This window comes from Tachypleus tridentatus, chromosome 7 (assembly GCF_004210375.1).
Source record: "Tachypleus tridentatus isolate NWPU-2018 chromosome 7, ASM421037v1, whole genome shotgun sequence".
NCBI classification, from domain to species: Eukaryota; Metazoa; Arthropoda; class Merostomata; order Xiphosura; family Limulidae; genus Tachypleus; species Tachypleus tridentatus.
In genome coordinates, this window is record NC_134831.1 from 26,287,345 (window position 1) to 26,306,818 (window position 19,474).

Sequence of the window (19,474 nt, forward strand, 5' to 3'; positions counted from 1 at the left end):
TCTCATAACATATTGGTGGAAACATTCACAACTGCACACAGTGAACTCCTCTTGCATCCAATGGTGATTGGGGATATATCTGTTGAGGGTACACCTCATACTACTTTGAATTCATCATGAGGAGTTATTTTTGAGAGGGGTTTGAAGAACATAATTTAGTCAGAGATTTTCACTGGTTTCTCCACCCGAGGACTTTCTGCAGTGAGGCATATCTCCAATCTTGGAGATGTTATTACGATGCTGACATATGTCCTCATTCTGACATTTACATCACCACATCCACCTGCCACCATCAAGGCAGATTATCTTAATTGCAGGGTATGGCCATACATTCCAAACCCTTTCAGATGTTTCCAGTGTCAGCGGTTCGGTCACTCAAAGATGCCATGTCGTGGTTCCTTAACATGTACTTGTTGCAGTGGCAAGGACCACGATGTCTATGAGTGTGAAACAGACCCTCAGTTCCTCAATTGCAATGGCTCTCACCCATCCTACTTTTGTTCTTGCCCTAAATGGTTGGAAAAAAAGAGGTGCAGCATTTGAAAACAATTTATAACATTACTTACCCTGAGGCTGTATAGTTGCTGTCCACTACTTCATCACAGACATATGCTGCTGCACCTCATTTCACTATTACAGTGGGAGTGCAGGCAGATGTCTCTGTGCCTTCAAAAGAATCGTTCTCAAACTAAATGAAAAGTATTTTGATCTCCATGGTTAAAAAAATTGACGATTCAACTTCAACACCCATCTCTGTCCCTAACATTCATTCCAGTAAATCTCAAGATCCACTTCCTTTGGTTCCAGGTACAGGCATTTCCTTGGGTACATTTTCTCCCATCCCAAGATGCAAAATGATCATTCCTTCACGTCCTTAGTTGCTGGAATCCTCTTCCAACAACAAAGACCTGCCCAATGGACCCAGTGCAGGATCCATTGAGGTCTATAGACCTCTCTTGAATAAAGAGAGTAAAGAAAAAAGATGTGACCATATGCAGAAGGGTTTTCCACCCTGTTTGCCTACACATAAATAAAAATGACCACCTTGATACAATGGAACTGCTGAGGTTCACATTCTAATCTGGATTAAAACACTGATTGCTTCCCACCATCATGTGTGTCTTTCCTTACATGAAACATTTTTGAAACGTGCTGATACAGTTACCTTTCAGCAGTTTCCTGTGTACAGAAATGACAGGCTGTGTGATGGACGAGTGCATGGAGGGGTGGCAGTGTTGGATGATCAGCATATGCCTAACCTGTCTTTGCCACTTGACACACCTATGGAGGCTGTAGCCATCCATGTTTCCTTGGGTCATACCATCATTTGTTCTCTCTACCTGTTGCCTGGAGAGATCTTATGATCAGTCAGATCTTGATGCTCTCATTGAACAGTTGCCATTTCCTTCTTTAATCCTGGAGGATTTTAATGCACATCATCACTGGGTGAGTGCTGATATTGATAGGAGGGGTCACTCCTTAGAGCATATTCGCTCTGATCACAGCCTTTTTCTTTTGAATCCTGGTTCTTCTACTTATTTTCATATACCTAGTCAATACTTTACTGCTATTGACCTTTCAATTTGTGCCCCTTCACTATTCTCCCATTTTTCATGGAGGATTGACAATAATCCAGGAGGCAGTGATCATTTTCCTATAATTTTGAGAGAGACTGGCTGTGGTTGATGCTACCTGACCCATGTGCCCTGGTGGAAACTGGATTTCTTTCACTGCTCTCACAGAACTTGATCCTGTTATTGTCTGTAAGCCATCATTAGATGTGTGCGTGACAGCAGTAACTGACTGTATTATACAAACAGCTGCTCAATGTAGTCCTAAAACCTCAACACGTTTTCCACGATGTCCTTGTCTGTGGTGGAATCCTGCTTGCCACATGGCACCGAAGGCTCGAAAACAGGCCTGGGATACTTTTTGTAGGTGTCCCACACTGTCACACCTCATTGCTTTCTAGCAGGCCCATGCACATGCTTGGTGGGTAAGATGTCAAAGCCAGAAGGAATCTTGGATTAAGTTCACAACCAGCATATCTTCTATCACCATTTCTAAAGTCATATGGGATAAAATTTGAAAGGTCAGGGGGCAGCATAATTCTGTCACCCTTTTGATCTTGCTCTCTGATGGCTAGTAAGTAGCTGATGCCCAGAGCATCAGCTGATACTCTAGGTGAAAGCTTTTGCCGGGTATCTAGCACTTCTGCTTCTTTCTCTGTTTTCTTAGCCATCAAGACTTGGGCAGGGTGATCACCTCTTTCCTCTCGAGCTGATTGTCACCATGACCATAATTGCCCCTTTACACTGGTGGAACTCAAACTGGCCCTTCATTGGTCTGGCAGTACATCAGTTGGATCTGGTAATGAATGCTATGAAATGCTGCACCATCTATCTCCTGCTTCTCTTGCTATTTTTCTGATTGTTTTTAAACTGATCTGGCAGGAGAATGTTTCTCCTGATGCCTGGCACCAGATTATTGTCCCACCTTTCTCTGAGCCTGGGAAGGATCCCAAGATTCCTTCAAACTATCATCCAATTGCTTTGATGAGTTGTCTCTGTGAGACTTTAGAGAGGATGGCTAATGCTCATCTTGTTTAGTTCCTCGAATCAAACAATCTCCTCTCTAGCACCTAGTGTGGGTTCCAATGACAGCACTTTACCGTGGACCATCTGATTTGACTTGAACTGTTGTCTCAAAAGACAACATATTGTATCAATATTCTTTGACATTGAGAAGGCTTATGATACAACATAATTCTGAACACAAAGTGATCCCATCCTTTGTCCTCAGTTAATCACAGGTCCCACATTTTCTCCATAATTATATGGGTAAGGGGAATACTTGTCCATTTGGTTGGGGAGGGAGGATGAATGTTTATAATTTCACAGTGGATGAGTTCTGTTGTTCTTTTGGTCAAATGTATGCGTGTGTATGTATGTATGTATGTACGTACGTACGTATGTGTGTGTGTATATATAATTATAGTCCAATAGCCTTGGTTACCAAAGTGAGATATAGGTACCACAAACCCTTTAATTCCAACTCTTATTTGCAAAACTTTGGCTATCTGATTGGGGATGATCTGTACTGACAATTACTCGTATTTATTCAACTTTTCATATAATAACTTAGTTTCATGTGAAGAGCATACCTGTTTTGAATGTGGCATTGTTCCCCCCCTCTCTTGTACCATTTTTTTTCTCTTTGTACATTCCTGTTCTATACAGACACTTACTGTATGAATTATGCATGCATCTTTCCTGCTACTTTTTTCAGTGTCAGCAGACAATAAATATGTTTTGGAAGGTAACACCTTCCTAAACTGAAACTATATTTCCAGTAATACCTACCTTCACTGACATTCCTCCTGTACATCCCCACTAAAAGCCAATTTGATCTTGAAAAAATGATTACAATGTGAGACTGAGGTACTTATATACAATACCTAAATAAAGAGTACATTGAAGTTGGTGGATAAATTTCCAAATTAGAATTTGTCTAAGGAATTTGAATGGGCTATAAAAGAGTGGAGCAAATGTTTTCATTGCTTAGATGAAAAAAAGAGAAATTCGGTAGATGAAGTAGTTATAATGTCCAAAGAGTGAAAGTATTATTGGAAAAGCTTTTTTGTTTTTTCTGTTAGAAAGTCCTTAATATTTTAATCTATCAACTTTATCATATGATCTGCAACAAATTCTGCTAAAGAGTAGAAAAAAAACTGACAGAAAATTTTTTCATACTAGTTAACTTGTATGTTTGATGAACTAGTACTTTTTTCGAGTTTTTCTTAAAAGACTTAAGTATAAAACTGTCAGTTAAAATATTATCCTATAAATGTTTTTTAATGAGAAAAAAATTTTGTTCAAATATTCAGTCATTTTTATGAAGACCAGTTTGCCTATTATTAAAGTTATAAGTGTTGGTATTTTGGGTTTATATTAAATTTTATGTGTCACCAACAATGGCACAACAGTAAATCTGAAGGATTATGATGTTAAAAATTGGGTTTCAATACATGTGAGGGACACAGAACAGGTATTCCATTCTGTAGCTTTGTGCTTAAATACAAATAAATGAAATTCTTCGTGTGTAATATTATATTTTTGTATAGGTTGAAATTATGTTTTAATGTTAAATGCATATCAGAAGTCAAGTTAATGTTAAGTTATTGGGTTTGTATGTGATATTTGAATTATATATGGCAGTATTCTTTTTTTTTTCAGAAGAAAGTAAATTGGTTCTACTGTTACTTCAAAAGGTTTTTTTCTTATAAGAGGCTGTAGAAATAGTGTTACACAACTTTCTGTAAAGTTGTCACAACAAAATGCTGAGTAAAAGTAAAACAATTTCTGGATTCTATTAAAGTTACTAACAGTACTCCAGTATATTCTATACACATTGGGAAGTAATGAAAAAAGGGAATATGATTGTTTTGGTGTTATATTTTTTATCTCATTATCTAAAATAGTGTTATCTAGACTTCTAAGCTCTTTCATATTGTTGATTCCTGTTACAAGATAATAAGATAATTGAATAAAGCTGTTTTAAAAGAGAATACTAATATTCAAAATTATATTTATATATGGATTACTTCCAAATATTTGATTCATGAATTATTTTAATTCTACTCTCATTTCTTATAGCCACACTGTGCTTAGAGGGAAAAAACTTAAATATATTTTCTGGTTACTTTTCAGTATTACGAAAACATGGAAAATTGATTGCTTTCTTTAGATCCTTTCTACTTTCACGACCTTCAAGAGGAAAATTAAAACAAAGTGGTATCTTGAAAGAAAGGGTATTTGGTTGTGATTTAGGAGAACATTTATTAAATACTTCCAGAGAGAGTAAGTACACATAAAGAGTTGTTTTTTTTTTAAAGTTTGTTCTGATAATCAGTATATTTGAATAATATTTTATCTAAACAGTGTTACAGTGGACTTTCCATACTATTTTTGTTTGTTCTTTATATGAGTAACAATATATACAGGTGTTTGAGATAAATCATATTTTACTAATAACATTGTAATTTGAAGACTATTCATTTGTTTAACATTAAGACTAACTCTGAAACTAAACAAGTTTATTCATTTTTAAGTTTTAGACAATTCATCTAGAAATAAATTATGATGTTCACTTTCTATGTAGGCATGAAATTTTAAAACCTACTAATGGACTTTTTTTCATTGATCAGTCATTTCATCAAAAAGAACATCTATCCATCCTTTCAGCTACCGTCATACCAAAGACCAAATAAAGCTGTTAAGATTGAATATTCTGTACCTTAAAGTGTGAAACACAGACTAAAGAATTCAGATTAAAAACTAAACCAGGAGCTTTTTGTATTCCAAGTGTTTTTGGTGATTGATAATTTCTTCACATTAAAGAAGGCTAGAATAGTAAAAGCTTGGGCATAAGTTTACAGAATGAAGTGAGGAAAATGTTAATGTACTTATATAACTAAAGGTGAGAACATTCTATTAAAAGGATTTTGTCTGTATAGATCAGCAAGCTTCTGTATTAAGTATAGCTGATATAAATTATGGAAGTTTACCATATAACAGTATGCAATATAGTCAGAAAGTATTTCCATTTGTAAATTCAACACAATTCAGTGGTTGTTGATTTCTGTGTAATCAGACAATTGAAAATGGTATTTGCATGGTATTCTTAAGTAAAGATTCACACATGGATAAGTCACAATTCCAGTAACTAGAGGAATGCTAAGAACTCACTTGCAGTGAGTCACTGATTTTTGCAGAATAAAGGCTAAATCAGTTCATTGCAGAAATTGGCTAGTGTTGTAGATGAATTTTATGATGTGAATTAAAAACATGTTAAGTGGTGCAATGCTAGGAAGAAAAAAAATGTTCTATGCAGTTGAACAGGAAATAATACTATTTATTTTACTGAATATTTTGTATTGACAACCCAACAAAACTGGACTTTACTCTATGAAGATAAATGATCAAAGTGAGCCCAACTCAACTAAAAAAAAAAATCAAAATACAGATTTCTGGCCAGAGAACTGAGAAATTACATTTTTTTACTTTAACTAATCAAATTCAAGACTTCAAAATGATCACTGTATTTTCATGGGAAATTTGTTCAAGTAGTATGTGAAGGCTTCTTTCCACTAGTATCCAGTCAAATAATACCACAAGAATATTCAAAACTTAAGAATCATATTGGCAGTAGTCAAAACTGAACTGTTACAGACAACTCATGTCTGAAATATTAACATAAATGTCAAATATTATAGAAGTTATACAAAAGGTAATAGTTGTAATAGCCATGGCTACTACAATGAAAAAGCATTAACCTCTTATGCTAGATATTTAATGGAGGCATGGTGTGCTTTTTAAATTAATTCTTACAATATAAACTGCACTGCAGGCATGTTGTTAAAATGCACTGTTATCAGATAGATCATACTGGACATGATGATATGAACTTTAATAACATGGTGAGGCATAAAAATCTTTAATGTAAAGCACTCTATGCTTTTACTGCAGAAAACAATATATATAAGTTCAAAACAGTATAGAAGCTATCATTTGTGTTTTCCTGACAGAATGAGTATTAGCATTTGGTTTCAGTTTGAAAAATAAAAATAATATAATCACTTTGTTTTCATAATTTTTCATATTATTAAACTTTTATTTTTAAAATAATCTAATGCTTCTTGAAAGTTGTTAATTTGTATCTACTTTTAAACAATAAAATCAACATTCTATAATTTATTGATAAATAATTTTTGTATTCTCTTAGTCCCTCTGGTGTTAAAATGCTGTACAGAATTTATTGAATCTCATGGTATAGTTGATGGGATATACCGATTATCAGGTGTGACATCAAATATCCAGAAACTAAGGTATTTAGTTTTTAAGTCTCCATTTGGAAATGGTTTCCAAGTTGAAATGATTTTGTCCACAGTATCTGTTTTTCTTGAAAACTGATTATATTTTTAATGTGACTTCATTTTTATTTTCATGTTTGTTTTTAGAATATAAATAGAAGTTAACATGAAACTCTATCTCTCAGTATAACAAAGTAGGAAAACATTCACAATGTTAAGTGAAACAATATAATAAATATATTTTGTCTTACTGTATATGTGTGTATATATTATATCATTCATGAGAATGAGAATGTCTTTCTTCAAATTTCTTTCAAACATTTATAAGTTTTAATAAATCCTAAAATAAGAGTTGGCAGTATTAATTGGTGTAATTATGTAAAATAAAAAAATGCTCAACTGGATAGGGAAGGATTTTGGCTTTCCTGTATGAGTGAATCTACTGGAAGTACTAGCATAACAGTGGCATTTATCAATAATTTTTATTATTATTGTTTATTTGATAAAGTAGTAAAGGTATGATATGAGTAGGAAATATTTCTGATGTAATAAAAGTTTGCATATGATCATAGAACTTTTGTTTAACTGGTGATCATGCTTTACCATGCAAATCTTATTATTCTAAGGCTGTTGCTTAACTATAGGTTGTGTTACACTTCAGAGAATACGTTGTTTGGGATAATACTTAGCTCCAGATGAAAGGAAGTTTGTGATGTTAGTGTTTTTGAGTAAACATGTTTTATAATATATATCCAATTATATTACAAAAACTAATTGTTTATCCTGCATCAAACACATTAGTACTATTATACAGAATGGATGTGCTTACATAGAACTAGAGAGCCAATGATTATTATGTTAATTTTCAATAATGGAAGATGAAGTAGTTTATTTTTAAGATTATTGGTATTAGTGCTTCTCCAGATGCATTTTGTTGTGCCAGATTTTTTTTTTCTGGTGTTTTTTCCTTATATTGTTATATTTCATATATTTATCTTTCTTTATAATGTTCAAAAATGCTTAAATAATTAAAAATCTCTGAGATAGTTTGTGGCATGTAAACCACTGTTTTTTCCATAAATAATTAGAGTATCTATTAACTGAAATCAGAAGTAGGTTATTCTACAGAGAATACAAAACAGTATGAAAATATGATATTTAAAATTCCAAATTTATGCTCTGACAAACAAAATTTGCTCCAAGTAATTAAAATTATCAAATTGACATAGATTATCTTATGAATAAAATTTAAACACAGAAGGTATTCACAAGTATTCAAACAGTGTTACTCATTAGAACCTTTTATGAATAGCCACATGTAAAAACTATGAAAAAGAGAACTTTCAGTCAAGTTTTAATGCAATATTGAAGGAAGTAATCACATTAAGAAATATATGGTTAAGTAATACTTTTTTGTCAGAAGTTAAAATAGCCCCCTAGTGGCACAGCAGAATGTCTGTGTACTTAAAATGCCAGAGTTTTGATACCCATGGTGGGCAGATAGCTCATTGTGTAGCTTTGTGCTTACCTACAAAAAAGTTGAAATATTGTGTTATTTAACAAGTTTAAAATTTATTATTATATTGATATGTTAGACTAGGTTTTGATGAAGACAGAGCCCCAGACCTCAGTGATGAAGCCATACTTCAAGATGTCCACTGTGTTGCTTCATTGTTGAAAATGTACTTCAGAGAACTACCAAACCCACTTTTGACTTACCAACTTTATGATAAGTTTGTGGTTAGTTTTATTTTGTTCACTTTTCTTTTATATTTAAGTACCATATGTAAGTAGTTTTATTACTTCAGGAAATTATATAATATTCAGTTATCACCAGTTGTTTCAGTTATAACTTGTGTGGTGTTTTCATGTCTACAATTCTGAAACAGTTCTCTTGAAGTTTTCGCTGAAATTATTTCATGAAGAGCCTCACAAGAACAGTGTGTTACACAAGACAGTTGGATTACTTTTCTTTATGTGTGTGTGTTGTTTATATATATAGTTATGACAGAAAGTGTTTGTACCTCTGCGTTTTTTGCTCATAACATAAAAAGTATCATTATTAGGCTAATAGAAGTATGGTATATTATAAATATTATACTAACACACATCTACATAAGTCTTTTTGTAATTTAAATGACAAATAAACTGTTTATAAACAAATAACCAAAAATAGGAGGAGCAGAAAGTGTTTGTACAGTTTAGAACGTGTGAAAAAACTGATATTCTCATAAAAAGTTTGTTTAGTTTGGCAAATAAACTACATTATACCATTCCAGAACCAGACACTGGGTCATAATTATAGGAATTTAGCCAGCAAAAAATGTACTTCCAGCAATTTAGCGCTCTCTCCGTTATTATCTGCTTGGTCATCATGATAAACAGGAAACAACTGTCCAGTGATTTAAAAAAACGAATTTTTGTAAAATACAAGTCACATGTGTCTCTTTCCAGTATTGCTACACAACTTAATGTGCCAAAATCTACTGTTCACAGCATAATTGCTAAGTTTAAGCTTACAGAATCAACTGCTAACCTCTCTCGTTCTGGATGCCACAACAAAATTCCAGAGAGAACCAAGAGGAAGGTTCTCAGAGAAGTTAGTAGGAACCCTCATTTAACACGTAATGACATACAGAAACTGGTAAGGGGAGACTGGGGTTGAAGTAAGCACCTCTACAGTTACGAACATGTTATGCTCCTCTGGGTTCAAAACATGCTGTCCCCGTAGAACTCCATATTTAAAGCCTGTTCATTTAGAAGCATAATTGAGGTATGCAAGAAAGAGAGTAGATATACCTTTTACCTATTGGAAGAGTATTCTTTGGTCAGACAACACTAAAATCGAGCTTTTCGGCCACAATGATGTTCACTATATTTTCCATAAGAAGGGGGAACGAAATCTTCCAAAGAACACTGTCCCTTCAGTTAAACACGAAGTTGGCTCGATCATGCTATGGCGTTCCTTCAGCTCTTCTGGTGTAGGCAGTCTTCACTGGGTCAACAGAATCATGAAAAAAGAAGAGTACGTTGATATATTAGGCACTTATATCAAGAATGATGCTTGGAACTTGCAACTTGAGCGTCGTTGGATCTTCCAGCACGACAATGACCCTAAGCTTACATTGAAATATGTGCAGTCCTGGTTGCAGAGGAACCATATAAGGGTTCTGGAATGGCCATCACAGTCACTCGATCTCAACCCAATTGATAACTTTTATATTGAGTTGAAGACCAGGGTTCATCAGCGTCATCTAAAAAACTTGCAAGAGTTGGAGGCCTTCTTTAAAGAAGAATGGAAGAAAATACCAGTCGAGTACTGTCAAATGATCATGGAAGGCTATGAGGAGAGATTGTGCCAAGTAATTCACCTGAAAGGCTAGACAACTGACCATTAAAGTAGACACACAAACACTTTTTGCCCTTCCTGTGTTTGGTTCTTTGTTTATAAACAGTTTATTTGTTGTTCAATTTACATAAAAATTTATGTAGATGTGTGTTAGTATGATATTTATAATATACTGTACTTTCATTATCCTAATCGTGATACTTTTTATGTTATGGGGAAAACCACTCGTGATGCAGTGGTACGAACACTTTTTGTCATAACTGTACTTATTTATTTGTGTAATAAAGTTTCGTATATTTACTGAAATATCCACACAGTGTTAAAAGTATTTTTTTCTGCAATATTAGATTATTCTAAAATGTATATATTTGTATATCCTAGGGATAAAAATTATTATTTTTATAATTTTTGTACTAAGATTTTAATTAATTTTCAGTTAAGAAACTTTCAATCAAAAGCATGAAATTTTAATGTTAACTTTTTTTAATTATCAAAAAATCTATAGGTTTTGAGTAAAGTATATAAATTTTTATTTTTATTAATTTTTAAATATTGCTGCTTATATTCCAGGAGAAATTTTTTAGAATTTATTCAGATATTCAAATACATTGCCTACCCGGATTAAAATGTACTATTTATATATTATGTATCTAACATTTTATTAATATTTCTATCATATAAATATCTACTCTTGTGTACAGTACATCAGGTATCCTATACTTTTTTTTTCATTCTGTGGAGTAGGATAACTTTGTAATTCTGTCATTTATCTTTATTAGAGTGCAGTTCAATCTCAAGAAGATTTTCGGCTCTTGAAACTGAGAGATGTTGTCCAGCAACTACCACCTCCTCACTACCGAACTTTGGAGTTTCTGATGCAGCATCTAGCTAAGGTTGCTTCTTATGGCAGCCATACATCAATGACACCAAAAAACCTTGCCATTGTATGGGCACCAAACTTACTTAGGTGTTTAATTTCAGCAACTTTAGTTTACATGTGTATTTGTGGGTCAAAAATCTGTACATCTGCCTTTCTGTTTGCAGATACACTTTTACTATTCAGCTTAAACTAAGGCTGTGTTGTAACTATTAATTTCTGTTTGTGTGCATATGCGGCTTTACAAAGTGTGAAACAATAATTTTGTGTTGTATTTATGCCCTTTCTATCTTTTATTCTTGATTGAAATCATGACAGTGTTATACATTTAATATTTTATAGAACAAAAATTTCTGAAATAGTCCCAGTGTTATAATTACTTTCTGGCCTAATGGAACATGAAGAATCCCCATAATTATTTTGTAGATCTTATGGAACTTGAGAAGTTGCCACAAATAAAAGTGGAAATCAGAGCTACAGAATTGTATAAATCGTTAGAGCACAGACGTGCTGCTAATCACCAGAGATGCGAGATATAATTCATACCTCAGATGGAATACTATCATCACACAAAATGATGATAAATAACAAATTATTTTTATAAGATGTCTGTGGGCACTGAAGCTTTTTAAGTTGCCCCTTAATGTTTAAAATCATATTTCTTCAGAATAACAGTAACGTTATCGATAAAGGAGGACTTTCATTGTCTGATAAAGTTGTGTTTCATTTTGTCTATTTAAAAATACACCTTTACACAGAAAAATGTAGGAATACAGTAATAAACATAAGGCTTAAAGAAAGGTATTTTTCCATAAATATATTGACAAAGTGTTTGTTTGTATAGTTTTGAAAATAACCATTTTCACTTATAATAGATAACACTATTTCTTTGTTTAATTTATATTTTTATATGTAATTTAAATGGCTTTACTACCAACAACAATTTATATGAAAAATAATCAATATGCAAGTTGGATATTTCAATGTCTAGTTCTGTAACAGAAAATATCTTTTTTAAAAAATTGCTATTCCTTTAATTATTCTTTAGTAAGCTAGCTGTGTAATTACCACATAAAATAATTTGTAGCAAATTGTTTCAAGGTTTTGAAAATTGTATTGCAGAGTGATGTGTTTTTCTGTTTTATTAACATATTCATTATTTGAAGTGTAGTATAAATCTACAGATCTAAAGATGTAGAGAGTGGAGGAGGAGTTGGAGCACTACATATTGTTGGTGTTCAAGCAGTCCTTACAGAGTACCTGATTCGTTATGTTGATCTCATATTTAATGACAAACTGCCTATACTTCAGAGCCCAAGCAGTGAACAAGGTGATTTTTTGTAATGAAAATTTATAATAGCTGTAGAAAGAGATAGAATATTAGGTGGTAAATATTAGATTGTTCAGAACAATCAACCAGATTGAATAATAAAAGCTTTTCATAAATAAACTTTTGAACACAAAAATGGTCAATGAAAAGGTAGGAAGGGTACAAGAAACATAAACAAACAAAAAATGAAAAGTTTCAGGTAGTTGAGCAGTTTCCAATTTTAAACAAACTTTTCGTGTTTCACAGAGTATGGATATTAGTGAAATATTAAAAGAGTTTATCACTAATGTTTACATAAATAAACTAAAAATGCTATTATATTATGTTTGTGTGATCTTTTTATACAGTAGTGTATTGAAATGAGATTGCAGTGTGTTAATATATTACACATCAACCTCTGTACATTTTATTAGGATTTCAAAGCATTTATTAAGACAGTTAAATATCTTTAAGTCATTTGCACCTTAGTGTTGCATACCACATAATTCAGTATGCATTTAATAAATCAAAGAGATGAATTATTTTTTAACCTGAAATAAAAGGTACAGTAGAATGTTCATTTTACAGAAATGCAAAGTGATAAAACAGCTTCAAATTTAACCTTATATAATGTTTTTCTGGTATAAAATGATTCACCTCCAATGTGCTGCAATTTCAGTTCATGTATGTTCATGTACAACTGCTGTGCTTTACTGAATAAAAACATTGAAATGCAAATTATAAGAAAATTTTTTGTGTAAATTCAAATTTTAAGTAACAACTGGACAAAATACATATAGTTAGGTATAACCTTGTGTTATTATCTTCATTGTGTAAACTGTTTATTTTTAATCTTTATGAGCTTTAACTCTCCACCTTCATTGCTTGTTTTGCTTTTCTCTCAGTTATAAGTTGTAATGTTTATTATGTTTATTGAATTTCATACAAAGCTACTTAAGGACTATCTACCCTAACCATTTCCAAATTTGAAGTGATATATTAGAGTGAAGGCAACTGGTCAGCATCACCTTCCACTGAACATTTATTGACTGGTCTTTGCTAACAAGTAATGGGATTGACTATTATATTATAATGTCCTCACAGTTGAAAGGGCAGGCATGTTTAGTGATGGGGTTTGATCCCATGACATTCAAGTTCCAAGTCAAACATCCTGACCACTAGATCTTTACAAGCTATAATTTTATATTCATTTATTTTAATCACAGTGAATTGTTAACTCCAGTGAAACTGCCACTTCCCCCAATTTCACTGAAAATTTGTGAGTAATTCTTAAATGGACTTAAGTATTAGCTATTTCTGTAGATTCTATTGTGTTATGTTATTGTATTTATCGTTGTTAACTTCAGTAGAAAAGCTTGGTTTACTCAGTGTCTTCAGTATGAGTATAGTGTAATAACCTAAAACAATCTTGTGGCACACATGATTCCCTTCTTCAGTTGTATTTTGAAAGAAAAACCTCACATCTCTATGTAGATCATAGCTTATTATGTGAAATGTCTATACATGGATAGTGAATCTTATGTAACATGAGATACTTCGTTCATTCCATTTCACAGACGCTTCGAAGAAGCTAAGGCCAAAATCTGTGGCAATTTCAACTCCCACAAAACTTTTATCTTTAGAAGAAGCAAGATCAAGAGTTTTAACTTCTAATTTACCAGTTTCTCAACAAAAATATATTGATGTTGGAAGTGGGCCAGAGGGTCTTCCAGACAAGTATCACACTGTCATAGAGCTTTCATCTTCCAGGTAATGACTTTCCTCTGGTAATACTGTTTTTGAACAGAGCATTATAGAATAAAGAACATTGAGAAAATAACACACTTACCTTTGTTGACATAATTATGTTATTTTTGGTAACTAAGCAAAACAGAGCTTTCCTCATTAGATTTCATAACAGAGAAGTGTGTAGTACATAATGTTTGGTTCCATGTAACCATTGTCTTTCATTACACTATATATCATTCATGTATGAACCTAAACTTTCTATACTGTCAATATTATCGTAAAAATGTAAGTTTAGTTATATTTGAACATGCCTATATATTTTTGATAAGTTATCATAGGAAATATAGTGATCCACGTTATAAGCTTTTGCAAAATTTTGGATTAGAACTGTTGAGCTATTTTTTGTAAATCTTATGTAAATAAATTGTAGCAAAAGAAGTAGTGGAAAATTAAAGAAGTCTCCATCAGGATGGAAGTCTTTCTTCTCCAGAGGCTGGAACTCAGGAAGTGCTAGAGAAAAAGATCGAGGTTATCATGACCTAAATTCAAGCCATCAAAAAACAAGCACTTGTTCTGTGCAATATGCAAGTACAAATATACCTTTAAAGGTGTGTTTTATATATGCATATATGTACATCAGATGTTTATCCATAGTTTCATAGTTCTGAAGTGTGCAGTAGAATACAATTGTTACAAACGGAAAAGATACAATGTTTTAATCTAATTAACTACACCTTTTCTATAATTATAATGCAATTTTACCATAGAATGTTACATATTTTTAAGTGCTAATACTAGCCTAACTAGCTTTAAATTTAACCAGCTTTATACCATTCAGGAATATATAAAGTATAGTATTACTCTTTCTGTGCTGAAGGAGTACCACTGATTATTCCTTGATTTTTTTTCTTAATATGTTGAAAATACCTATTTAATACTTACCAAGTTTTTATTTAAATTGCATGAACTTTCAACAAACTGATAAAATAACATGTAGTTTTTACTTGAAATGATTCATGTAATTTGATTTACTTTTTCTCTCATTTTACAGGTTGTTTCAGTTCCAAACTTTTGTTGTGAAAGACCATTTTGTTTAAATAAAAAAACACTAAAAGTACTATTTTTTATTTTAAAATTTTAATTTTTCTTCTTACTGATTAGAAAGATCCATTTCATGTATCCATCAGTTTCAGTTTGATTGATATTCATTATTTTGATAGTTCATTTTGCCAGTCACAGTGGTCACCACTTCTGGATGCAAATTGTAAAAAACAACATGGCAAAAACTGATAGATATATTAGTAGCATATCTGTCACCATTATCTTTATCAGGCTAAGTAATAATATTTTTGCTGGCAGTATACTTGGCCAAGACTAGTTTATATCAAATAAAGAAAGCTTCTTTGCAATAACTAGTCATTTCTTATTTATGTGCATTTTTGTTATATAAGAAATCTAACAACAGTATTAAATAAATAAGGAATACTTTGCCATTCAATACTGTAGTGTAAAACCTAATTAGGGCTTACTTGTGTTATCATAAAAGAAAATATTTTATAACTTTCAACCATATACAGTTTAACACTAAACCGTTTCTATAAACATAAATGATACTTAAACAACAACAACAACAAAAAAAATCCCAGATCTCCAATTTTTCCAAGTCATTTAAACTTTCAGTTGGATTTTGAATAGTCTATATAACTGTCACATTAATGTTTAGATTAGGAATAATATATCCGAGTAAGCATTCATCAGAAAGATTGTGTAGTTTAAAAAAATGTGTTATCTAACTTGATGAGGAATTTGGTGCATTGCTTACTATCAAGCCTTATGAATGAAGAGTATCTCCAATTTAGAATAATAAATTAGACTAGAGATTTTGGTGGGTTTTTTTACAGAATTATTTATAAGCTTTCAAAAAGATTGAGTGACTACACACCATTTTACATTATGTAAAAAGTATGTTCAGTAGAAAATGCTTGCAATTTTTTAACAAGTAATCACTTATACACTGATAGGAAAGGGCTGTGACAGAGATGGAAATGCCACATGTTCATTCTAAGTCTCTACCTGAGAAAAGAGCAGAATCAATAATCTCTTCATTGGATAAGAATGACACACATTATTGCACTTCAGAGATCTTGCAGTCATTGAGTCCATCAGGTAATAACTGTTTGCTAGTTGTATGGTTTGTGAATACACTTACTTCATTTATTTTCATATTATTCTAAACCATATTTTTTCAAAGAATTTCCTGCTAAGGAAACTTGTTAAAGTGTTATGTAATAACTAATAATAATATAATATTGCTTAAAACACACACACACACACACACACACACACTGAAGAATGTAATTACAGAAATAAGTCCACTTGAGGAGTGGGTAAACTAAATAAATAGTGTTTACTAAACAAGTGTTTAATAGCAAGTTAGATTAACAACTTCTAATATATATAAAAGTTAATGCATTTTGGTGAATCTGTTCCAACAATGTCTTTTATGCCATGTAGCTCAGCAACAAAAGTGTAACCTAATATAATTGTTAGCCTATGTACCGAAAGTATAAAATGAAATGTACAGACAACAAAATTGGCAAAATTTTGGTTGATTTTTTTGATTCAGTCTCCACTGATTAAAGAGGTTTTTTTTTTTTTATATTTGTGACATAACAGAAAATATTTCATGATAAATTTTATGCACATATCTTTAAGCTAGATGATCCTACTTTATGTCTTCATTTTTAGGCTTATTATACCAACACTCACTCACTACACTTGGAAGGTTACATGACCCCTTTGCACTTCCCTCACTAAAATTGTAATGAGTAGACGGTAATCAAACTATTGTACCTTGATAAATACATTGTTTTTTTTTTACTCCTTCTATTTGGAGAAATCACGCATGATATGACATGACACACACTGGCTTTTATATAGGTTAGATTTAAAATAAGATTAAATCACTTAATTAAAATTAGGGTTTTTGATTATTTCTGTTTTCAGTTATTCTCTCTATTAAAATAATCAAGAAATTGAGATATTTCCATTATGATTTCTCATTATTATTTTTCATTAATCTAAGCTTGTTTAGTTTCCAGCCAGCATAGCCTAGTAATTGGGGGTGATTGCCTCACAATCTCAGGATCATGGATTTGATTCCTGTTACAACCAAACATGTTTTTGCTTTCAGTCATGTGGGTTTTATATTTGTTTCATTGTTTTTTAGCTATGGTATAGCTACTGATGTTGTGCAACAATCCTTAATTTTAAACTATCAAGCAAGTGGAGGAGAAACCATCAAACTGTATCCACTGCCAGCTGTTTTTATGCTACTCTTAACAATAAAAGTGGGATTAGCTGTGACCTTATGCATTTACAGTGGCATCACATATCAAATGTGTCCCCCAAAGTTCTTGAGGCAGAAACTCTAACAAACTGCTCATGCCAACTCAGAAGTGTTATTTTATGACAAACCGCTTCATCCACCACTAGCTTTTGTGCTATCCTTACCAATAAAAAGTGGATTTCATTGTGACATTATAATTTATTTAGAGTGGCAATGAATATCAAATTTATGACTAGCAGTTCATTAGGATTGTTGCCTCGTGACTTTTCAATGGCAGTCAGCTGGACCTGCTACCAGCTGTTACACTATTCTTATTAATTAAAGTAGGATTGATTGTGAAATTATAATGTGTTTTTAGTGGCACTGTGTATGAAATCTGTGACTCAAATTTCATGAGGCAACAACCCTGATGAACAGAACATGCCAGCCCAGGAGTGTTATATTGTGACAGTCAATCCTGATAAGCTGCCTAAGCATTATTGGTGGGTACTACTGGACAGCATTTCAAAATTATCAAAATTAAGAATGCTGAAAGATAGCTGCAGTAGATTTATTATAACTCAAACAGACCTGTTTTGCTTGAGAACATACCAGGTAAACTTGTATGATAAAATCACTACTACTGCTTCTATTGGTATGATTGTATGTAACAATATGCTAGAATTAAGTTTATGTGCAAATAATGAATGTAAGTGGCTATTAATTATATAACTAACTGCAATTACACCTTTTGTTCATGCTTACCTCATTTGGTTTGACCATATCAATGTGTAGCCTTAGACTGACCACATATCTGACAAGCTATACATAGTATAATTGATTATAATTCTGAATTTACTTAATATATCTTCATGAAATTTGACAAGTGTTTGGTAAATATTACTCTGTTTCACACAAACAAATCACAAATTTTAATAAAGTATGTGCACTAAAGGTTTGTCTATGAGTTTTCAAAGCCTTTACTGAGCCAATTTAAGTGCAAAGTGATTTTCACATTAAGAATAAAATACTTCATTTCATTCTAAATATTTCATTTGCATAATGTCTAGAAAATCGTAAATAAGTAGCAGAAGTTTTATTTTCTAAAACTGTATATTTTATCTGCTATTTTATTTTTAGCAAAGTTATAGATGTACAAATAAAATAAAATGAAGACCTTTTTATTATTTTCTTTAAATGAATCATTTCACTAGATTATTCATTTTCATGTTTATAATTTTCATTATTAACCTTTTCACATCTTAATATTTTTATTTTATTGTTTTATTTCCTATATTTTGGATCTTATTCTCCATCAAGAGCAAACAATAAATAAGTTTTGAAAAATTCCATTAGCTGCTCAAAGCTGAATAACAATGATCACAAATAAAAAGTCTGAGGCAAACTGTGTACAAGTGTTCACCAAAACAAAATAACTGTAATAAGATTCTGGTAGGGAACAAGATGCTCTTTCTGTTAAGATAGGAGGAGCTTCACTGGCAGGTTTAACAAACTTATTTATATCTCATCAAATCAAGAAGGCAGGAGGTAGAAATTGTATATCCCAGCTTGTCAGAAGCACTGGAAAGGGAAAATAAAAAAAACTCTCATAATCTGCCACTTGAACATTGCTTTGTATTACAAGCTTTTAAGTTGTTTGATCTATTGATACCTCAGCATGCAAGTTATGTTTCTGCAAATTTTTCCAGCCTGATATTAATGATTTTTGTTATGGGTCACAGGTCATAGGCCATGCCATCACATTTGTTGACTTGCATTCAAAATTTTATTGAACTACTATTTTATGAATTTATGTAAATAACTTTGTGACCAAATTTTAGACTAAAATTCAAATTTTAATGTTATATATGAGTTAATTTCTTAATCTGAAAGTAAATATTACAAGAACACACCTAAATATAGAGTTTAGTGAGTGGCATGGTATGTTGAATGCAGCACTGTTTAAAGTTAGATGTTTGTGATGTCAAAAT

General features: G+C 31.9%; 1 protein-coding gene across 1 annotated transcript in view; it reads left to right on the forward strand.

The window, feature by feature from the left end:
- The window catches only part of LOC143255339 (uncharacterized), a 174,802-nt gene that overhangs the window by 145,338 nt on the left and 9,990 nt on the right, over positions 1–19,474 (forward strand). Inside the window, 8 exon segments of the mRNA XM_076510828.1 lie at positions 4,710–4,859; positions 6,784–6,886; positions 8,467–8,611; positions 11,000–11,187; positions 12,282–12,427; positions 13,984–14,176; positions 14,586–14,763; positions 16,177–16,321. Of these exon segments, the coding sequence (XP_076366943.1) occupies positions 4,710–4,859; positions 6,784–6,886; positions 8,467–8,611; positions 11,000–11,187; positions 12,282–12,427; positions 13,984–14,176; positions 14,586–14,763; positions 16,177–16,321 (1,248 nt within the window).